The 17,090-nt window shown below is 46.7% G+C and overlaps 1 protein-coding gene across 7 annotated transcripts in view; it reads right to left on the reverse strand.

The window, feature by feature from the left end:
• The window catches only part of LOC309368634 (maestro heat-like repeat-containing protein family member 2B), a 91,354-nt gene that overhangs the window by 61,660 nt on the left and 12,604 nt on the right, over positions 1–17,090 (reverse strand). For 6 of the 7 annotated variants that reach the window (XR_014167834.1, XR_014167835.1, XM_081908868.1 and 3 more), the window contains exons 7-17: positions 15,431–15,523; positions 14,133–14,243; positions 11,521–11,590; positions 9,804–9,920; positions 8,547–8,620; positions 7,872–7,994; positions 6,533–6,670; positions 3,110–3,248; positions 2,870–2,910; positions 1,749–1,902; positions 662–708 (exon numbers count right to left, since the gene is read on the reverse strand). Coding sequence is in view for 5 of the 7 variants with exons in the window: in XM_081908868.1 (XP_081764994.1) it covers positions 662–708; positions 1,749–1,902; positions 2,870–2,910; positions 3,110–3,248; positions 6,533–6,670; positions 7,872–7,994; positions 8,547–8,620; positions 9,804–9,920; positions 11,521–11,590; positions 14,133–14,243; positions 15,431–15,523 (1,107 nt within the window). In the remaining 2 variants the exon portion in view is untranslated. The remainder of the gene's footprint in view (positions 1–661; positions 709–1,748; positions 1,903–2,869; positions 2,911–3,109; positions 3,249–6,532; positions 6,671–7,871; positions 7,995–8,546; positions 8,621–9,803; positions 9,921–11,520; positions 11,591–14,132; positions 14,244–15,430; positions 15,524–17,090) is intronic. The other variant, XM_081908867.1, reaches the window with a different exon arrangement.

Here is a 17,090-nt window from a genome sequence, read left to right on the forward strand (position 1 = left end):
GACCAGAGCACGCCACGCCCTCCTGTCTTCCACTGCCTCCCGCAGTTTGGTCAGACTCATGTTTGTAGCTTCGAGAACACTGTCCCACCATCTCGTCCTCTGTCGTCCCCTTCTCCTTGTGCCCTCCATCTTTCCCAACATCAGGGTCTTTTCCAGGGAGTCTTCTCTTCTCATGAGGTGGCCAAAGTCTTGGAGCCTTAGGAGAGTTACAGTTACTCAACCCAAATTATATAGGTTTTGTAGTGAAGGCTGTGTCCTTGCAAATGGATTCTGCAGAATTTCTACCTCACCTTCCAAGTCTTTAGGACTATACATCCCATCATTACCTAACATTGGCCACGCTTGCTCGAACTGCTGGGAGCTGGGAGCCCAGCAACAAACTGAGTTCGTTGGACCAATGCTTTGACTCAAGAGCTTAAATCAGTGATGGCCAAACTTGTCCCTCCAGCTGTTTTGGGACTACAACTCCCATGATCCCTAGCTAAGAGGACCAGTGGTCAGGGATGATGGGAACTGTAGTCCAACAACAGCTGGAGGGCCAAGTCTGGCCATCACTGGCTTAAATGAAGGGATAACCAGCTAGTACCCAGGCCTGTTAAATCTTCAGACCTGCCCTACCACATCCCCACCTGTTGCAGGTGAGATCTCAGCAGTTCCTTACCTGCAGCAGCTGTTTCTCCCATTCCTGGCTCCTGATCTCAGTGCTTTCTATGAGAAAAAGGGGAGGAAAGTGTGCCACTTTAGCTGAAACATGAAACCACCGAATTAATAGTGAAATAACATGGTAATAAGAACATGGCAATCTGTTTTCTAAAACGTCCTTCGGGTCTCAACATTCCAGGCCATTTCAGGCTTCAAAGGTTAATACCAGCATCTGTTGCAAGTGCCAAGTAATACGCATTCTGCTATTGTAAGGACTTGATCTTACAAGTCACTTAGTGACCTTGGGCCAGTCACTGTCTCTCAGCCAAACCTACCTCACAGGGCTGTTGAGAGGGTAAAATGGGGAGCAGAGAACCATGTACACCACCTTGGTATATAAACACACTAAAGTAAAGGTAAAGGTACCCCCTGACCTTTAGGTCCAGTCACGGACGACTCTGGGGTTGCGCACTCATCTCACTCTACAGGCCGAGGGAGCCGGCATTTGTCTGCGGACAGCTTCCGGGTCATGTGGCCAGCATGAACTAAGCCGCTTCAGGCGAACCAGAGCAGCACATGGAAACGTCGTTTACCTTCCCGCCAGAGCGGTACCTATTTATCTACTTGCGCGTGCTTTCGAACTGCTAGGTTGGCAGGAGCAGGGACTGAACAACGGGAGCTCACCCCGTCGTGGGGATTCGAACTGCCGACCTTCTGATCAGCAAGCCCTAGGCTCAGTGATTTAGAGCACACTGCCACCCGTGTCTCTATAATCACATTAGACAGGCAAATATGGCCACCTGACAGCCAGATATTCAATTTTACTCCCAGGTAAAAAAGAAAAGGGTGGTTGTTACTGGCGGAGGAAGAGGAGTGCGGGGGGGGGGGAGCGCACCGCCCCTGGCAGCGCCATCCTGGTGGGGTGCCATCATGGCTGGTCCCCTGGCTGTGCCCCCAGGACATGCGCCAGCCCTGCCCCCACCTGCTCTCTGCCCCCTTCTGCCCCCCGGTGCTGGAGCATGAAGCTCCACCACTGGTGGTTGTGGTTCTGTCTATCTGGCCAGGGAGAAAGTGTTTCTGGCTAGCCATGCGCAAAGGAGGCTTACCTGTTTGTATCATCGCCTTGCTTAGGAAGGATTCCCAAAGGAATGGGATTTGCTTGGCCCACAGCTTGGTGATGGCCGTGTGGATGTTGCAGTGCAGGGCGTGTAAGAGTTGCAGCGCCCAGCTCCCTCTTTGGTTCGGATTGGATGCCAAAACCTGCCGGCAGGAGAGCGTGAGGAATGAGGCTGTTGTTTTCTCCACAATGCTGCAACTGCTAGACAACTCCAGGCAGCCCAGACTTGCTTGTGCTCCTGGCTAGAACAAGCTTGTGGTTAGAATGCCCGTAAATAAGGCAGGTTGCCGCTGGAATATGGTTTATTTCAGGGTCGGCAAGCTTTACCTCTCCTGGGCCAGTTCACTCCAGCGGAGATCCCTCCTTGGGCTGCAAATTCCAGCATCTGCGTCTGTGCAGACGTGATTTCTGGCACCACGGAAGCGAGTCCCTGTGCTGTGCCACACTGGTTTAGCGCAGCATGCGTGGGGACTCACTTAGTGGGCGGCTCGGTTCGAGGGCAGCTCATAGGTCAGTTAAATGACCCCCGTGGGCCGCCTGTGGCCCATGGGCCTTAGGTTGCCTAACACTGGTTTATTTGTAGCTTAAAGGTAAAGGGCCCCCTGACCATTAGGTCCAGTCGTGGCCGACTCTGGGGTCATCTCGCTTTACTGGCCGAGGGAGCCGGCGTAAAGCTTCTGGGTCATGTGGCCAGCATGACTAAGCCGCTTCTGACGAACCAGAGCAGCGCACGAAAACGCCATTTACCTTCCCGCCGGAGCAGTATCTATTTATCTACTTGCACTTTGAGGTGCTTTTGAACTGCTGGGTTGGCAGGAGCAGGGACCGAGCAACGGGAGCTCACCCCGTCGTGGGGATTCGAACCGCTGACCTTCTGATCAGCAAGTCCTAGGCTCTGTGGTTTAACCCACAGCGCCAGCCACGTCCCAGTAGCTTAGGGCCTCATCAAACCTAAATCTGGCCTTGGCAGTACACTTAAATTGAAGTTCCTATATTGGTGGTCAATAAATACCCAGGGGAAGGGGATCTGATATATTGAAATGCATCACACTTGCTTATTTTATTTTTCAAGGGGGGGGGGAACCCCTGCTTTTTTTACTCATTCCTCACCAGAAGCCTTGCTACCAATCCGTGGGCGCTTGGAAGGCCTACTAAAAAGAAAAACAAGAAGAAAATTCAGTATGCCGGGCTTGGAAGGTCAGTGTGGTTTTCTGTCGTTGGCTTCATATATAGCTCCCACACTGGCCCACTGGTGGGAAGAGAGTGGACAGCACATGGTGGGAAGAGAGTGGAGGGTGCCTCTCAGCACATTGCCCTCATTCAAGCCTTTGACAACCTCCTTCCACAAACCTCCTTTGCAAGAGCCAAGGAATAGTGTCGCGTCGTCCTCTCGGCCCAAGGCCATTTCTTTCAGGCATCTACAGAGCGGGGTCAGCGTTGGGGTGTATGGAGCTGGTACAACGAAGAAGAGGAGCCGTGGCCACAGAGCCTGCAAAGAGGAGAGAGATGCGATTTGTTTTTTTGTTCCAATTGGAGCTGGGTTCTGTTTTACTGGAACCACTGTGATGATAGGCTCAGCTAGGGCTGAGATCAATACAGTGGTACCTCAGGTTACATAAGCTTCAGGTTACAGATGCTTCAGGTTACAGACTCCGCTAACCCAGAAATATTACCTCAGGTTAAGAACTTTGCTTCAGGATAAGAACAGAAATCATGCTCCAGCGGCATGGCAGCAGCAGGAGGCCCCATTAGCTAAAGTGGGGCTTCAGGTTAAGAACAGTTTCAGGTTAAGAGCAGACCTCCAGAACACATTAAGTTCTTAACCAGAGGTACCACTGTACTCATCAACTGGGGTCAACGCCAGATTTCGGGTGGTTCCCCTGCACAGGGGGCAAATAACAACAACAACAACAACAACAAAAACAACAATACAGTGGAACCCTGGTTTTCGAACCTAAACCGTCCCGGAAGACCATTTGACTTCCAAAATGTTCAAAAACTGAGGATCAATGGGCTGGCTTCAAAGTCAATGGAGAGGGGGGAGAAAAACGCACATCGGAAGCTGTTCAACTTCCAAGAAGCGTTCGAAAATGGAAGCAATTACTTCCAGGTTTTTGGCGTTCGGGTTCCGAATCATTTGGCTTCCGCAGAAGGCCCCATTAGCTAAAGTGGTGCTTCAGGTTAAGAACAGTTTCAGGTTAAGAATGGACCTCCGGAACGAATTAAGTACGTGTAATGGTTATATGGGGTTGCTCGTGCGTAAGTTGCCGCCACTCCTGGCTAGGTGGCCTGGTTAAACCTTTCCTGGCTGGACAGCCCCTCACTTCGTGGCTCTTCAGTCGCTGGCAGCATCCGGCAGTGGGCATTTCTTAAACCTTTTCCAACATAAAAGTTGTTTGATGCCCAGTCTCCTCCTACTCTCCCTGCGCGGAAGTCTTCCGCGCAGGGAGGGCGTGGGTAGCGGAGGACCTGTGCTCTCCCCGCTGGTGTCCAGTGAAGAGTCTCTGAGCCTGCTCTCTGCTTCCCCCATTGGCCCCCCTCCATCCCTGGTGTTGCGCTGATTTTCTTCCCCAACAGGAGACCTGCCTCTCTCCCTACTTGGCCCCTCTCTAGCATCGTCGTGGAGCCTCGCCTCCTCCTCTTGTTCCGATGGCAGTTCCCTGACAGTACGTAACCCGAGGGACCACTGTACCGATATTTATTCGGGTAGCTACTCAAAGTTAGGCCCAGTGAGTACCAAAATGAATTATTGTGAAAATAAGAAATATTTTTTGGCGGCGAGGGTAAACTTTGTTCTTGCTCAGGACATCATATTAACAAAGTCTGCCTCTGTTGGGGTGGAGAAGCTCAGGCTTTGGGGCTCAAATCCCACCCCTTCCCTGCAGCCACAGCCTCCTGGAGTGATTTCTGCCTCTTGCTTGCCCCAAAAGAGGATGGAGAGATGTTGAGCGTTCGTAGATGCCTCTGTGCCACCACCGACGTGCGGCCCCCAGTAGGATCCCCATAAGGGAATCTGGCTCTCAGACTGCATCTGTCAATTTCGCTTTTCTCCATTTCTCATTGTTCCTTTCTTTTTTCAATAGATTTTATTAAAGTTTGAAAGAAAGTATGCAAAGGTTGATTTTAAGTTTCCAATACCTTTTTTAAAAATCAAAGATAAAAGAAACTAATCTAAATAGAAACACCTGAGAGGTTTCTCATTTTTTCCAGTCTCAAATTCAGTTCTCCACATTTTGCAGTTTCTTTTAAAGACCTCATGAAAATTCATCAGCGTTTGGGTGCGAATTTCTCCTAATGAACCCATTTCGTATGCAGTTTTGACAAACGTGCTCATCTTTGCAAGCAATTTCCCCGAACACAATGCATTTTTAAATGTTATTTTCACTAACACCTAACTGTCCTTTGGCAAACTTCCCCCTAACACATATCCCTAACAGGATATGTGAGTTTCGGCTTGCACTTGGCATCAGAAAGAGCTAATTTGATCGGTTAGCCCGGGGTCAGCAAACTTTTAAAGCAGGGGGCTGGTCCACTGTCCCCCCAGACCTTGTGGGGGGCCGGACTATGTTTTGGAGATAAAAAAATGAACGAATTCCTATGCCCCACAAATAACCCAGAGATGAATTCTAAATAAAAACGCACATTCTACTCATGTGAAAACACCGGGCAGGCCCCACAAATAACTCAGAGATGCATTTTAAATAAGAGGACACATTCTACTCATGTAAAAACACGCTGATTCCCAGACCATCCGTGGGCCAGATTGAGAAGGCGATTGGGCCGGATCCGGCCCCCGGGCCTTAGTTTGCCTACCCATGGGTTAGCCTTTACATGCAAGCTGAACTGAATCTCTCCTCTGTGGTATGTGGCAAGGAGCTGTTATGGAAAAATCTAGTGGCAAGGCTGCTGGTCAGGCAGAGCCCGCAGGTTCCTGCGGAATAAAGGAAGGATTCCAGCCAACCAGAGCAAATAGCTGTAGACCAAAGTAGATTGCGCAATAGGTTCAAAGAGCAAATTTGAACCCCGAGGATGGGGTGACAAAGACTTTTAAAACTTTCCCACCGTATTCGTACAGCATCATTGCTACATCGCTGACATGTCACAAAAGGGGAGGGGTTAACCTTGGCAAACATGTCCAGACAAGTCCTTGGTGCAAGATTAGCATAAGCAGACATGGTGAGGCAAGACTCAGGTATAAGATGAGCATAGACAAATATGTCTTAAGTACCCACCACCCAAAAGTACAATAGAAGTTCCTTTGCATGTCTGGAGCCTGAGGCGAGTCAGGTGATGAGATTTGGCTTCCCTTGGCTAACAATGAGCCCAGCAATTGTCACCTCTGGGAACTTCCTGGAGTCCCTTTTCAAGGGGAAAATAGCTTTGGAATAGAGGAAACTGGGAAAGGAGATGATTTTATATTATTTTTACAGCAAGGTAACTTCCCAGAGCTGTCAAGTTGAAAGGATACATTCAGGTATAATATTTGTAATATTTAACTTTAAAGATGTGCCCCCCCCCGCAGTGGCGTAGCGTGGGTTGTCAGCACCCGGGGCAAGGCAAGTAATTTGTGCCCCCTAACCCGTGGAGCCAGGTAGGGGCAGAGAACTGCGAGTGTGAGCGCGCCCCCTGATGTTGCGCCCGGTGCGGCCGGCCCCCCCTGTACCCCCCACGCTACGCCACTGCCCCCCCATAATTCTGTAACAGAGCTCTCACAGACCTGTGCTGTGACCCAGGAGGGCTCTTCTTCCGTAAAAACTCATACAAATCACTCACTTTGCTCATCCCTTCCGCAGAGGTGTTCAAATTCTCCAAGACGTCGATGCAGAGTTCCTTAATCCGTTCTTCTTTCTCCTTCTGCTCGACTGCAGGGTCTTTCCCGTGCTTTGACAAGAGAGGCAAATACAGTGGTACCTTGGTTTAAGAACAGCTTAGTTTATGAACAACTTGGATTAGGAACGCTGCAAACCCGGAAGGAGGTGTTTTGGTTTGTGAACTTTGCCTTGGAATAAGAACATGTTGAGTGTGTTCCATTTGTTGTTGTTTTTTAAACATAATTTTATATTAGTTTTTTTAACATATCATTTTCAACAGTAATTAAACATACTTTTACATCTTATTCAAAAAATTTCCATCAATCCTGTCTGAAAATTTTCCAATCTAATCTCTCAGTATGCATTTCTTATCTGCCCTATTACATTTCAAACTCATAACCAATATCTCTATCTTTTTCTACTTTGTAACACTTCGTATATTTCTCCTTACAAAACTTCTTGTAGTCCTACTAGAGTAATTTGTTGATTACAGTTGCTCTTCAAATAACTAATATACTTCTTCCAATCTTCTGTAAATCTCTGGTCCCGCAGGTTTCGAATCCTTCCTGTCATTTTGTCCATTCTGCATAGTCCATTAATTTTGTGTGTTCCATTTGTAAATTGAGTCGCCCGCTGCTATGGGAAAGCACGCCTTGGTTTAAGAACGCTTTGGTTTAAGAACGGACTTCCGGAATGGATTAAGTTTGTAAACCAAGGTACCACTGTAAGTGGCTCGACTGAGGAAAAGAGGCTTTTGGAAGAGGGGAATGGGAACTTGTGGTTCCTCCCAATGTTGTTCAGAAAACCGGGCTCAGGGCGGCTAACAACAAATTCAAAACACTTAATTGATGCAACAAAAAACAGTAGAAAATACAGTATAAAACGTGAATAACAATAAATTCAGAATTAAAAAATCAATTTAGGGGGGAAATCCATCTAATAAACATTAGATAATCATCAGGGCTAGCTGGCTAAATTAGTCCTATTTGGGCCAGTGAGGAGACCAGGGGAGAATTAGCTGTGGGATCCCAGAGTGAGTAATCTTCATAAAAGGGGGAGAGGAAGGGAAGGAAGGGGAATAAAAGATAGGCTAAGTTCAAATTGAAAGCCAGGCAGAATAGCTCTGTCTTACAGGCCCTGCGGAAGGAAGTTAAATCCTGCAGGGCTCTGGTCTCCTGGGACAGAGCATTCCACCAGGTCGGAGCCATCACTGAGAAGGCCCTGGCCCTTGTGGAGGATAATCTGACTTCCTTAGTCTCCTATATTGTCAGAGCATTTTAGCGGCATGTTTCCCGACTTACTTGATGGCTGATGTGCACAGTGAACTGGCTGAAGATGTAGACAACCATCTCCCACACGGGACATCCCTCGACGTTTTGAGAGCAAAGAAGCTCTTTGATGAAATGCAGGAGTGCTTTTCTCACCTGTGGCAGTGGGGAAAGCAAAGTCATCTCACCTTTCGAAAGGCGATACCGCAATACCATTCTACAAATCTAGGGAGCGATGGCATTTGGAATCCTGTGTGCGCGGTTCTGGTCGCCTGAGCTCCCAAAGGAGTTGGAAAAGGTTAGGGCCGCCAAAATGACCAAGGGGATGGAAGCTGACGCTCCTACGACGAAAGGTTGAAGTGTTTGGGACGTTTTAATGAAAAGGCATGTAAAAGGAGACATGAGGGACGTTTGTAAGAATTATGCATGGAGAAGGAGGATAGAGGAAAGTTTTTCTTCCCCTCTCATAACACTAGTGGACATGCAATGAAATGGAATGATGGAAATTCAGGAAAGGTAATAGAAAGAGCTTCTTCATGCAGCAGAGAGTTAACTTATGGAACTTCGCCATGGAAACCACAGCAACTAATGTTCAGAGAAATTCTACCTCAAACAGTGGAGGGAGAAGAAAGCTGTAACATTTACCGTATCTGTTCCGAATCTTCCAGCATTTCAGCAACTCAAAAAGAGCCCCTGCCCTGATCTTACCCCTTCACGGTGGTCGTCCAGAAGACATTTCACAGCTTCCACAATCGGCTGTTTCTTATTTCTGCTCTCACACGCTAAAAGAAGCAGAAGATGCAGAGCAGATTTCAGTGGGGCTCTAACATGGACATTTGTCAGCTGCATCTCATAAAAGCATCCGTGAAATAATAATAATAAATTATTATTATTATTATTATTATTATTATTATTATTATTATTATTTATTATTATTATTATTATTTATACCCCACCCATTTGGCTGGGCTTCCCCAGCCACTCTGGCTTACTTTCAACAAAATATTAAAATACAGTCATGCATCACACATTAAAAGCTTCCCTAAACAGGGCTGCCTTCAGATGTCTTCTAAAAGTCTGGTAGTTGTTGTTCTCTTTGACATCTGGTGGGAGGGCGTTCCACAGGGTGGGCGCCACTACCAAGAAGGCCTTCTGCCTGGTTCCCTGTAACTTGGCTTCTCACAGTGAGGGAACCGCCAGAAGGCCCTCGGCACTGGACCTCAGTGTCCGGGCAGAACGATGGGGGTGGAGACGCTCCTTCAGGTATACTGGGCCGAGGCTGTTTAGGGCTTTAGCACCAACACTTTGAATTGTGCTCGGAAATGTACAGGGAGCCGATGTAGGTCTTTCAAGATGTGCCCTTCCTTGCAAAAAATGACGCGCCCTTCCTTGCAAAACCCGCCCAGCCCATTCCCAGCTCTATCTGCCCATCTCAATGGTCCCAAATCAGATGCTGAACTCGAGCTAGGAGCATTGGATCATCAAGTTTGAAGAAGAAGAGAAGAAGAAGAGTTTGGATTTGATATCCCGCCTTTCACTCCCTTTAAGGAGTCTCAAAGCGGCTAACATTCTCCTTTCCCTTCCTCCTCCACAACAAACACTCTGTGAGGTGAGTGGGGCTGAGAGATTTCAGAGAAGTGTGACTGGCCCAAGGTCACCCAGCAGCTGCAGGTGGAGGAGCGGAGACGCGAACCCGGTTCACCAGATTACAAGACTACCGCTCTTAACCACTACACCACACTGGCTCTCAAGGCATCTCAAGGCATCTCAAGGGGTACCCAACCTCTTCCTGGTTCAGGCTATGGGCTACTTACAGTATCCCTGGTAGGTGGCGTTAAAAAAATACAAAGCAAATCATGCAAAACTGAAGCCTGACCAACCCTACCTAAAAACTCTCTGTAAATGATAATGTTACTCTTCTATGCACCTAAGCCGGTTATATGGATTGTGGACACTGCTACTTACGGCCGTCATTGCCAACAATCATTTTCAGATGCATTAAGAATCCCACACGGATATATTCAGAGTCCTCCTTCATCTGAGCCTGCAAAAAGTCCAGAGCATCGACGGGACAGCAGCCGACTGCAAGGAAAGGAATGGCAAATTTCGGCAAGTCAGACATCCCATCATCTTACAGACCATCATAATCATTATTTTGCAAGTGTATATGTGTGGGTTTGATTCAGCTCACATTTAAAAGCTAGCCAACCTAATTCACCATTTCCGAAACAAGATGAGAACACCAAGACGTAGCAATCTTTTGCCCTTCGCCCTTCTCTGAATTTTGCGATGTAGTTCTCTGGCCAAGCAGTGTGTACAAAAATGCATCTACCGCAGGGAAGTGTGCTTCAAAATGCACACATTTGTGCATTTTAATATTTTGTTGGAAGCCGCCCAGAGTTGCTGGAGAAACCCAGCCAGATGGCCGGGGTATAAAATTTATTATTATTATTATTATTATTATTATTATTATTATTATTATTATTATTGTTGTTGTTGTTATTATTATTGTTATTGTTATTGTTATTGTTATTTTATATTGATGAAAATTAGACACACAAATGTATTTGTCGAGGTGTGTTATTAGGTCAAATTGTGAATGCAAAAATGTGTCCATTAGGAGAAATTTGAACTAAAGTGGTGAATTTTTGTGAGCACTAGAATAGATGAATAGATAGATGATAGATAGATGATGATAGGTTAGATAGATTAGATAGATAGATGATAGATAGATAGATAGATAGATAGATAGATAGATAGATAGAGTGGTGCCCCGCAAGACGAATGCCTCGCAAGACGAAAAACCCGCTAGACGAAAGGGTTTTCCGTTTTTCGATGCGCTTCGCAAGACAAATTTCCCTATGGGCTTGCTTCGCAAGACGAAAACGTCTTGCGAGTCTTGCGTTTTTTCCGCTTCCCCCCCTTTTTCTAAGTCGCTAAGCCTCTAATAGCCTTTTAGCCGCTAAGCCGCTAAACTGCTAATAGCGCTAATCCGCTAAGCCGCTAATAGGGTTGCTTCGCAAGACGAAAAAACCGCTAGACGAAGAGACTCGCGGAACGGATTATTTTCGTCTTGCGAGGCACCACTGTAGATAGATAGATGATAGATAGATGATAGGTCTGATGTGGAAATGTGGAGAAATGAAAACTGGAAAATGAGAAACTGACAGAAACTACAACTGACAGATTCATCTAAGACCTAAGACCTGACATTTCTGAGGAAAACCAAGAAGGACATGATATTTTCAGGTCTCTGGTCTGGAGGTGGAGAAGCCAGACCCCTCTCTTCTTGTAGGACTCCCATCAGCCCAACATGGCCTAGTGAATATCTGGGTTTGATGTTGTCTTTTTGTATCTTTATTTTAGATCTTGTGTGCTTCGTGTGGAAATTGCTCAGTTTGGTTGTGTGTTTTTTAATGTTTTATTTATTGTTTTGTTGAAATGTATTTTTTTTCATGCTGCAAGCTTCGATGAGCATGGCTTCAACTGTGGAACAAAGGTATACAAAAGGAAGGAAGGAAGGAAGGAAGGAAGGAAGGAAGGAAGGAAGGAAGGAAGGAAGGAAGGAGGGAAGGAAGGAAGGAGGGAAGGAAGGAAGGAAGGATATTTAGGGGTGATGGGAGCTGGAGTCAGGCAACACTTGGTGGGTGCATTTGTGGGGGGTGGGCACAGGATCTCTTACCCAAGTGTGCAAAGGCTTCCATAAGGACATTCCGGTGATCCATGCAGAGCTCCCGGTGTTCAGAAGAAGACTGTAAGAAGAAAGAAGAAAAAGGCTGCTGGCTTGAAGAAACCATCTTTTCTGATCAGGAAAGGGCCAGTCATGTAAGAAGGCCCCCAGCCTGGTTGGAGGATGGATGGCGGCCAATGGATTGAGGTTGAATCCTGACAAGATAGAAGTACTGTTCTTGGGGTATAGGGGGTAGGCGGATGTGGAGGACTCCCTGGTCCTGAATGGGGTAACTGTGCCCCTGAAGGACCAGGTGCGCAGCCTGGGAGTCATTCTGGACTCACAGCTGTCCATGGAGGCGCAGGTCCATTCTGTGTCCAGGGCAGCTGTCTACCAGCTCCATCTGGTACGCAGGATGAGATCCTCCCTGCCAGCAAATTGTCTCGCCAGAGTGGTGCATGCTGTGGTTATCTCCCGCTTGGACTACTGCAATGCGCTCTACGTGGGGCTACCTTTGAAGGTGACCCGGAAACTACAACTAATCCAGAATGCGGCAGCTAGACTGGTGACTGGGAGTGGCCGCCAAGACCATATAACACCGGTCGTGAGAGATCTGCATTGGCTCCCAGTATGTTTCTGAGCACAATTCAAAGTGCTGGTGCTGACCTTGAAAGCCCTAAATGGCCTTGGCCCTGTATACCTGAAGGAGCGTCTCCACCCCCATCGTTCTGCCCGGACACTGAGGTCCATCTCTGAGGGCCTTCTGGCAGTTCCCTCGCTGTGAGAAGCCAAGTTACAGGGAACCAGGCAGAGGGCCTTCTCAGTAGTGGCACCCGCCCTGTGGAACTCCCATCAGATGTCAAAGAGAACAACAACTACCATACTTTTAGAAGACATCTGAAGGCAGCAATGTTTAGGGAAGCTGTTAATGTTTAATAGGTTATTGTATTTTAGTATTCTGTTGGAAGCTGCCCAGAATGGCTGAGGAAACCCAGCCAGATGGGCAGGGTATAAATAATAAATTATTATTATTATTATTATTATTATTATTATTATTATTAGACACATTCTACTCATGTAAAAATACGCTGATTCCCGGACCGTCCGCTGGCAGGATTTAGAAGGCAATCAGGCCGGATCCGGCCCCCGGTCCTTAGTTTGCCTACCCATGCCCTTAGGTTTGGTTTGGCAGCTGCAGCTATTGTTACTATTGTTACTATAACTATCTAGAAGACATCAGAAGGCAGCCCTGCATCAGGAAGTTTTTTCAATGTTTGACCTTTTACTATGTTTTTAAATGTGCTGCAAGCTGCCCAAAGTAGCTGGGGAAAGCCATCCAGATGGGCGGGGTATAATAAGAATAAGAATTTGTACAGAGCTCTGTTTGGTGGAGATATGGAGCAGGGCCTTCTCCGCTGTGGCACCTGCCAGGTGGGATGTTGAAATCAGACAGGCACCAACAATGGGGTGCTTCTAAAAACTTATCATTCAAGCTGATCACTAGCATTAGTTCCTGTTACCTTTGGTTACTGTGCTGTTGCTGTTTTATTTAAATGTGGTGTGTGTGTGTGTGTGTGTGTGTTCTTACAATGTTGAATCGCTTTTGTATCTCCTGCAAAAGCTCCTTTCAATGTGCATGGCTTTTTTTTAAAAAAGGTCTAAAAGCCCATTAATTAGTAAAATAAATAAATAGCAACAAAATAGGGGGAGGGCCAAAATTCAGTGGCAGAGCATTGGCTGTGCATACAAAGGAAGGACCTCAAATAATAATAATAATAATAATAATAATAATAATAATAATAATAATAATAATAAATTTATTTATATCCCGCCCTCCCAGCTGAAGCCGAGCTCACAGCGGCTAACAACAGTAAAAATAACACAGTTTACATAAAATCACAATCAATTAATTGAAATACAGTCTAAAATCAATTCATTCTAAAATCAATTCAGAGTCAAATTAATGGCAACCGTTGGGCTAGAGTTCTTTGAGGATTACAGATGGAGAAAGGAGGTCAGACTGTGCCTTGGCCAAAGGCCTGGTGGAACAGCTCTGTCTTGCAGGCCCTGCGGAAAGATGTCAAGTCCCGCAGGGCCCTAGTCTCTTGGGACAGAGCATTCCACCAAGTTGGGGCCACAGCCGAAAAAGTCCTGGCTCTGGTTGAGGCCAGCCTAACCTCCCTGTGGCCCGGGACCTCCAAGATGTTTTTATTTGAAGACTGTAAGGTCCTCCGTGGGGAATACCAGGAGAGGCGGTCCAGGGGGTAAATGGGTCCTAGGCCGCATAGGGCTTTAAAGGTTAAAACCAGCACCTTAAACCTGACCCTGTACTCCACCGGGAACCAGTGCAGTTGGTAAAGCACTGGATGAATGTGACCCCGCAGCGAAGACCCCGTAAGGAGTCTCGCTGCGGCATTCTGCACCCGCTGGAGTTTCTGGGTCAGTTTCAAGGAGAGCTCCACTTCAATTCTCAGCACCTCCAGGTAGAATTGGGGAAAGCAAAGAAAGTAAAGACAAATTGGGGAAGCCCTATCTGAAACCCTGGAGACCTGCCATCAGCTAATACTGAGCTAGATGGACCAGTGAGCTGACTCAAAGATAAGGCAGATTCTTATGAAAGCTACCAGATGACACGAGAACGATTCCCCTTCTTGGCTCTGTTTTTCCACCGCAAACCGTTGGTGCTTGAACCTTTCCATTATCTTCTGTTGCCCTGAAGTACTGCGTGGGACTACCTGGAAGAGATCAAGTAACGTCGGTACCTAGGTTGCTATGAAACCATCCCCAGCTCGCATTGCCGGCACAGTAAAGGTAAAGGGACCGCTGACCATTAGGTCCAGTCGTGGCCGACTCTGGGGTCGTGACACTCATCTCGCTTTATTGGCCGAGGGAGCCGGCGTACAGCTTCCGGGTCATGTGGCCAGCAGGACTAAGCCGCTTCTGGCAAACCAGAGCAGCGCACGGAAACGCCGTTTACCTTCCTGCCGGAGTGGTACCTATTTATCTACTTGCACTTTGTGCTTTTGAACTGCTAGGTGGGCAGGAGCAGGGACCGAGGAACGGGAGCTCACTCCGTTGCGGGGATTCGAACCGCCAACCTTCTGATCGGCAAGTCCTAGGCTCTGTGGTTTAACTCGCAGCGCCACCCGCGTCCCTAAAGGTAAAGGTAAAGGGAGTCGGCGGAAGAAGATTGGAAGAAATTTAAAGACTATTTACAGAAGTATTGTAAAATTAATGGATGTTAGAATGATGTTGGACAGAAACTAAGTGGTTACCAGCTGCAATGTAATTGAGGAATAAGCTATAATAAGTTATAATAAGTTACACAAGGAGTTAATAATTTGAATTGGAATACAAAAAGGGGAGGTGAGAGGAGGTCTGGGAAATAAGTTAATAGAAAATAAGGAATGGAAATTGTACTTGTTTTTAATTGTTTTTAATTTTGCATTTTTGTATTTTTGTTATTTTTTGTGTGTCTCTTTTGTATTGTATAATTTTGAAAATGTTAATAAATATTCTTTAAAAAATAAAATAAAATAAAATAAAGGTAAAGGTAAAGGGACCCCTAACCATTAGGTCCAGTCGTGGCCGACTCTGGGGTTGCGGCGCTCATCTCGCTTTACTGGACTCTGGTGCTAATTTTACCATGTTGGCTGAGAAGTTCCCAGTAGAGGCAGTTCTTGGGCTCTCAACCCATGGAAGTGGAGGCCATGTTGACTCTTCTGAGGTCTCTCTGGTAGGGATAAAATTGGCCCAAACCACCCAGCAGCTGCCCTTTGCACAAACGACAAGTGTACAGCGCACCCAGGTCATTTCCAAAGGTGACACGATTGACGACGTCTCCCTTGACCTGGGCCTGCGGTGCAAACGTTTACAAAGGTCACTTGCGTCAGAAAAACCACCAGCTTCCCTGATGTCTTACCTGCTTGAATACAAAGTCACAAACTGCCTGGGATATCTTCTTTGGGATTGGGGGTTTGTACTCCTCGCAGACGTCCAAAAAAATATTAAGCCTCTAAAAAAGAAAAAGAAAAAGAATCGGTTCATGCCCTTATAAACATCTGTGACATGGCCACATTTGTAATTGTGGGATGTTATCCATTGGCGCGGAAGTGGGTGGCGCTGTGGGTTAAACCACAGAGCCTAGGGCTTGCTGATCAGAAGGTCAGCGGTTCGAATCCCTGTGACGGGGTGAGCTCCCGTTGCTCGGTCCCTGCTCCTGCCAACCTAGCAGTTCAAAAGCACATCAAAGTGCAAGTAGATCAATAGGTACCACTCCGGCGGGAAGGTAAACGGCGTTTCTGTGTGCTGCTCTGGTTCGCCAGAAGTGGCTTAGTCCTGCTGGCCACATGACCCGGAAGCAGTACGTCGGCTCCCTCGGCCAATAAAGCGAGATGAGTGCCGCAACTCCAGAGTCGGTCACGACTGGACCTAGTGGTCAGGGGTCCCTTTACCTTTACCTATCCATTGGCGCAGTCAAACACAACATTCCTTGTTTTCTTAAATTGGACACAGGCAGGGAGATGTTACTCCAGCCAGTATAACTTCCTGTTCCACTGGTCTGGAGTGTCCTCCCCCTGCTTGTGACCAGGGAGATGGGCATGACTCTGGCTCACCCCATAAAAGAGCCAAGTCACGCAGCCACCTTTCTCTCATAATAATAATATTAATAATAAACTTTATTTATACCCCACCCTCCTGGGCCAGAGCCAGGCTCAGGGCGGCTAACACCAGTAAAATTGGTGGAAAGCTCTGTCACAAGAGACCAGGGCCCTGCGGGACTTGACATCTTTGCGCAGGGCCTGCAAGACGAAGCTGTTCCACCTGGCCTTTGGTTTTGACTCAGTCTGACCCTTATGTTTCCCTCCCCTTATGGTTTTGATCTAAGGGCTATTATTAAAATGAGGCTGCATTTTAAATTGCATTTTAACCTGTGTTTTAAATTTGTCGTCCCCCCCATTATGTTTTATTGTAATTTTACTGGTGTTAGCCACCCTGAGCCCGGCTCTGGCCAGGGAGGGCGGGGTATAAATAAATAAAAATGTATTATTATTATTATTATTATTATTATTATTATTATTATTATTATTATTAAAGTGGGTTAGGAAAACAATGTTTAAGATAGCTTTTGTTTTTTTAAAAAAACCCAGAGGCTTTTTTGTTAGGTATTATAGGCGCTGAACTACCAAAAGAAAACATAAGACTGTTTATGTATGCAACTGTAACAGCAAGGATGCTTCTAACTCAGAAATGGGAAAAAGAAGTAGTACGAAAGAGAAGAGGGGCAGACCAAGCTGGTGGAATATGCAGAAATAATAATAATAATAATAATAATAATAATAATAATAATAATAATAATAATTTATTATTTATACCCCGCCCATCTGGCTGGGTTTCCCCAGCCACTCTGGGCGGCTTCCATAGAAACCAGGAAACACTAAAATATCATACATTAAAAACTTCCCTGAACAGGGCTGCCTTAAGATGTTTTCTGAATGTCAAGTAGTTGTTTATCGTTTTGACATCTGCTGGAAGGGCGTTCCACAGGGTGGGCGCCACTACCGAGAAGGCCCTCTGCCTGG

This window comes from Podarcis melisellensis (genome assembly GCF_964234715.1).
Source record: "Podarcis melisellensis genome assembly, chromosome: 1".
In the NCBI taxonomy this organism is placed as follows: Eukaryota; Metazoa; Chordata; class Lepidosauria; order Squamata; family Lacertidae; genus Podarcis; species Podarcis melisellensis.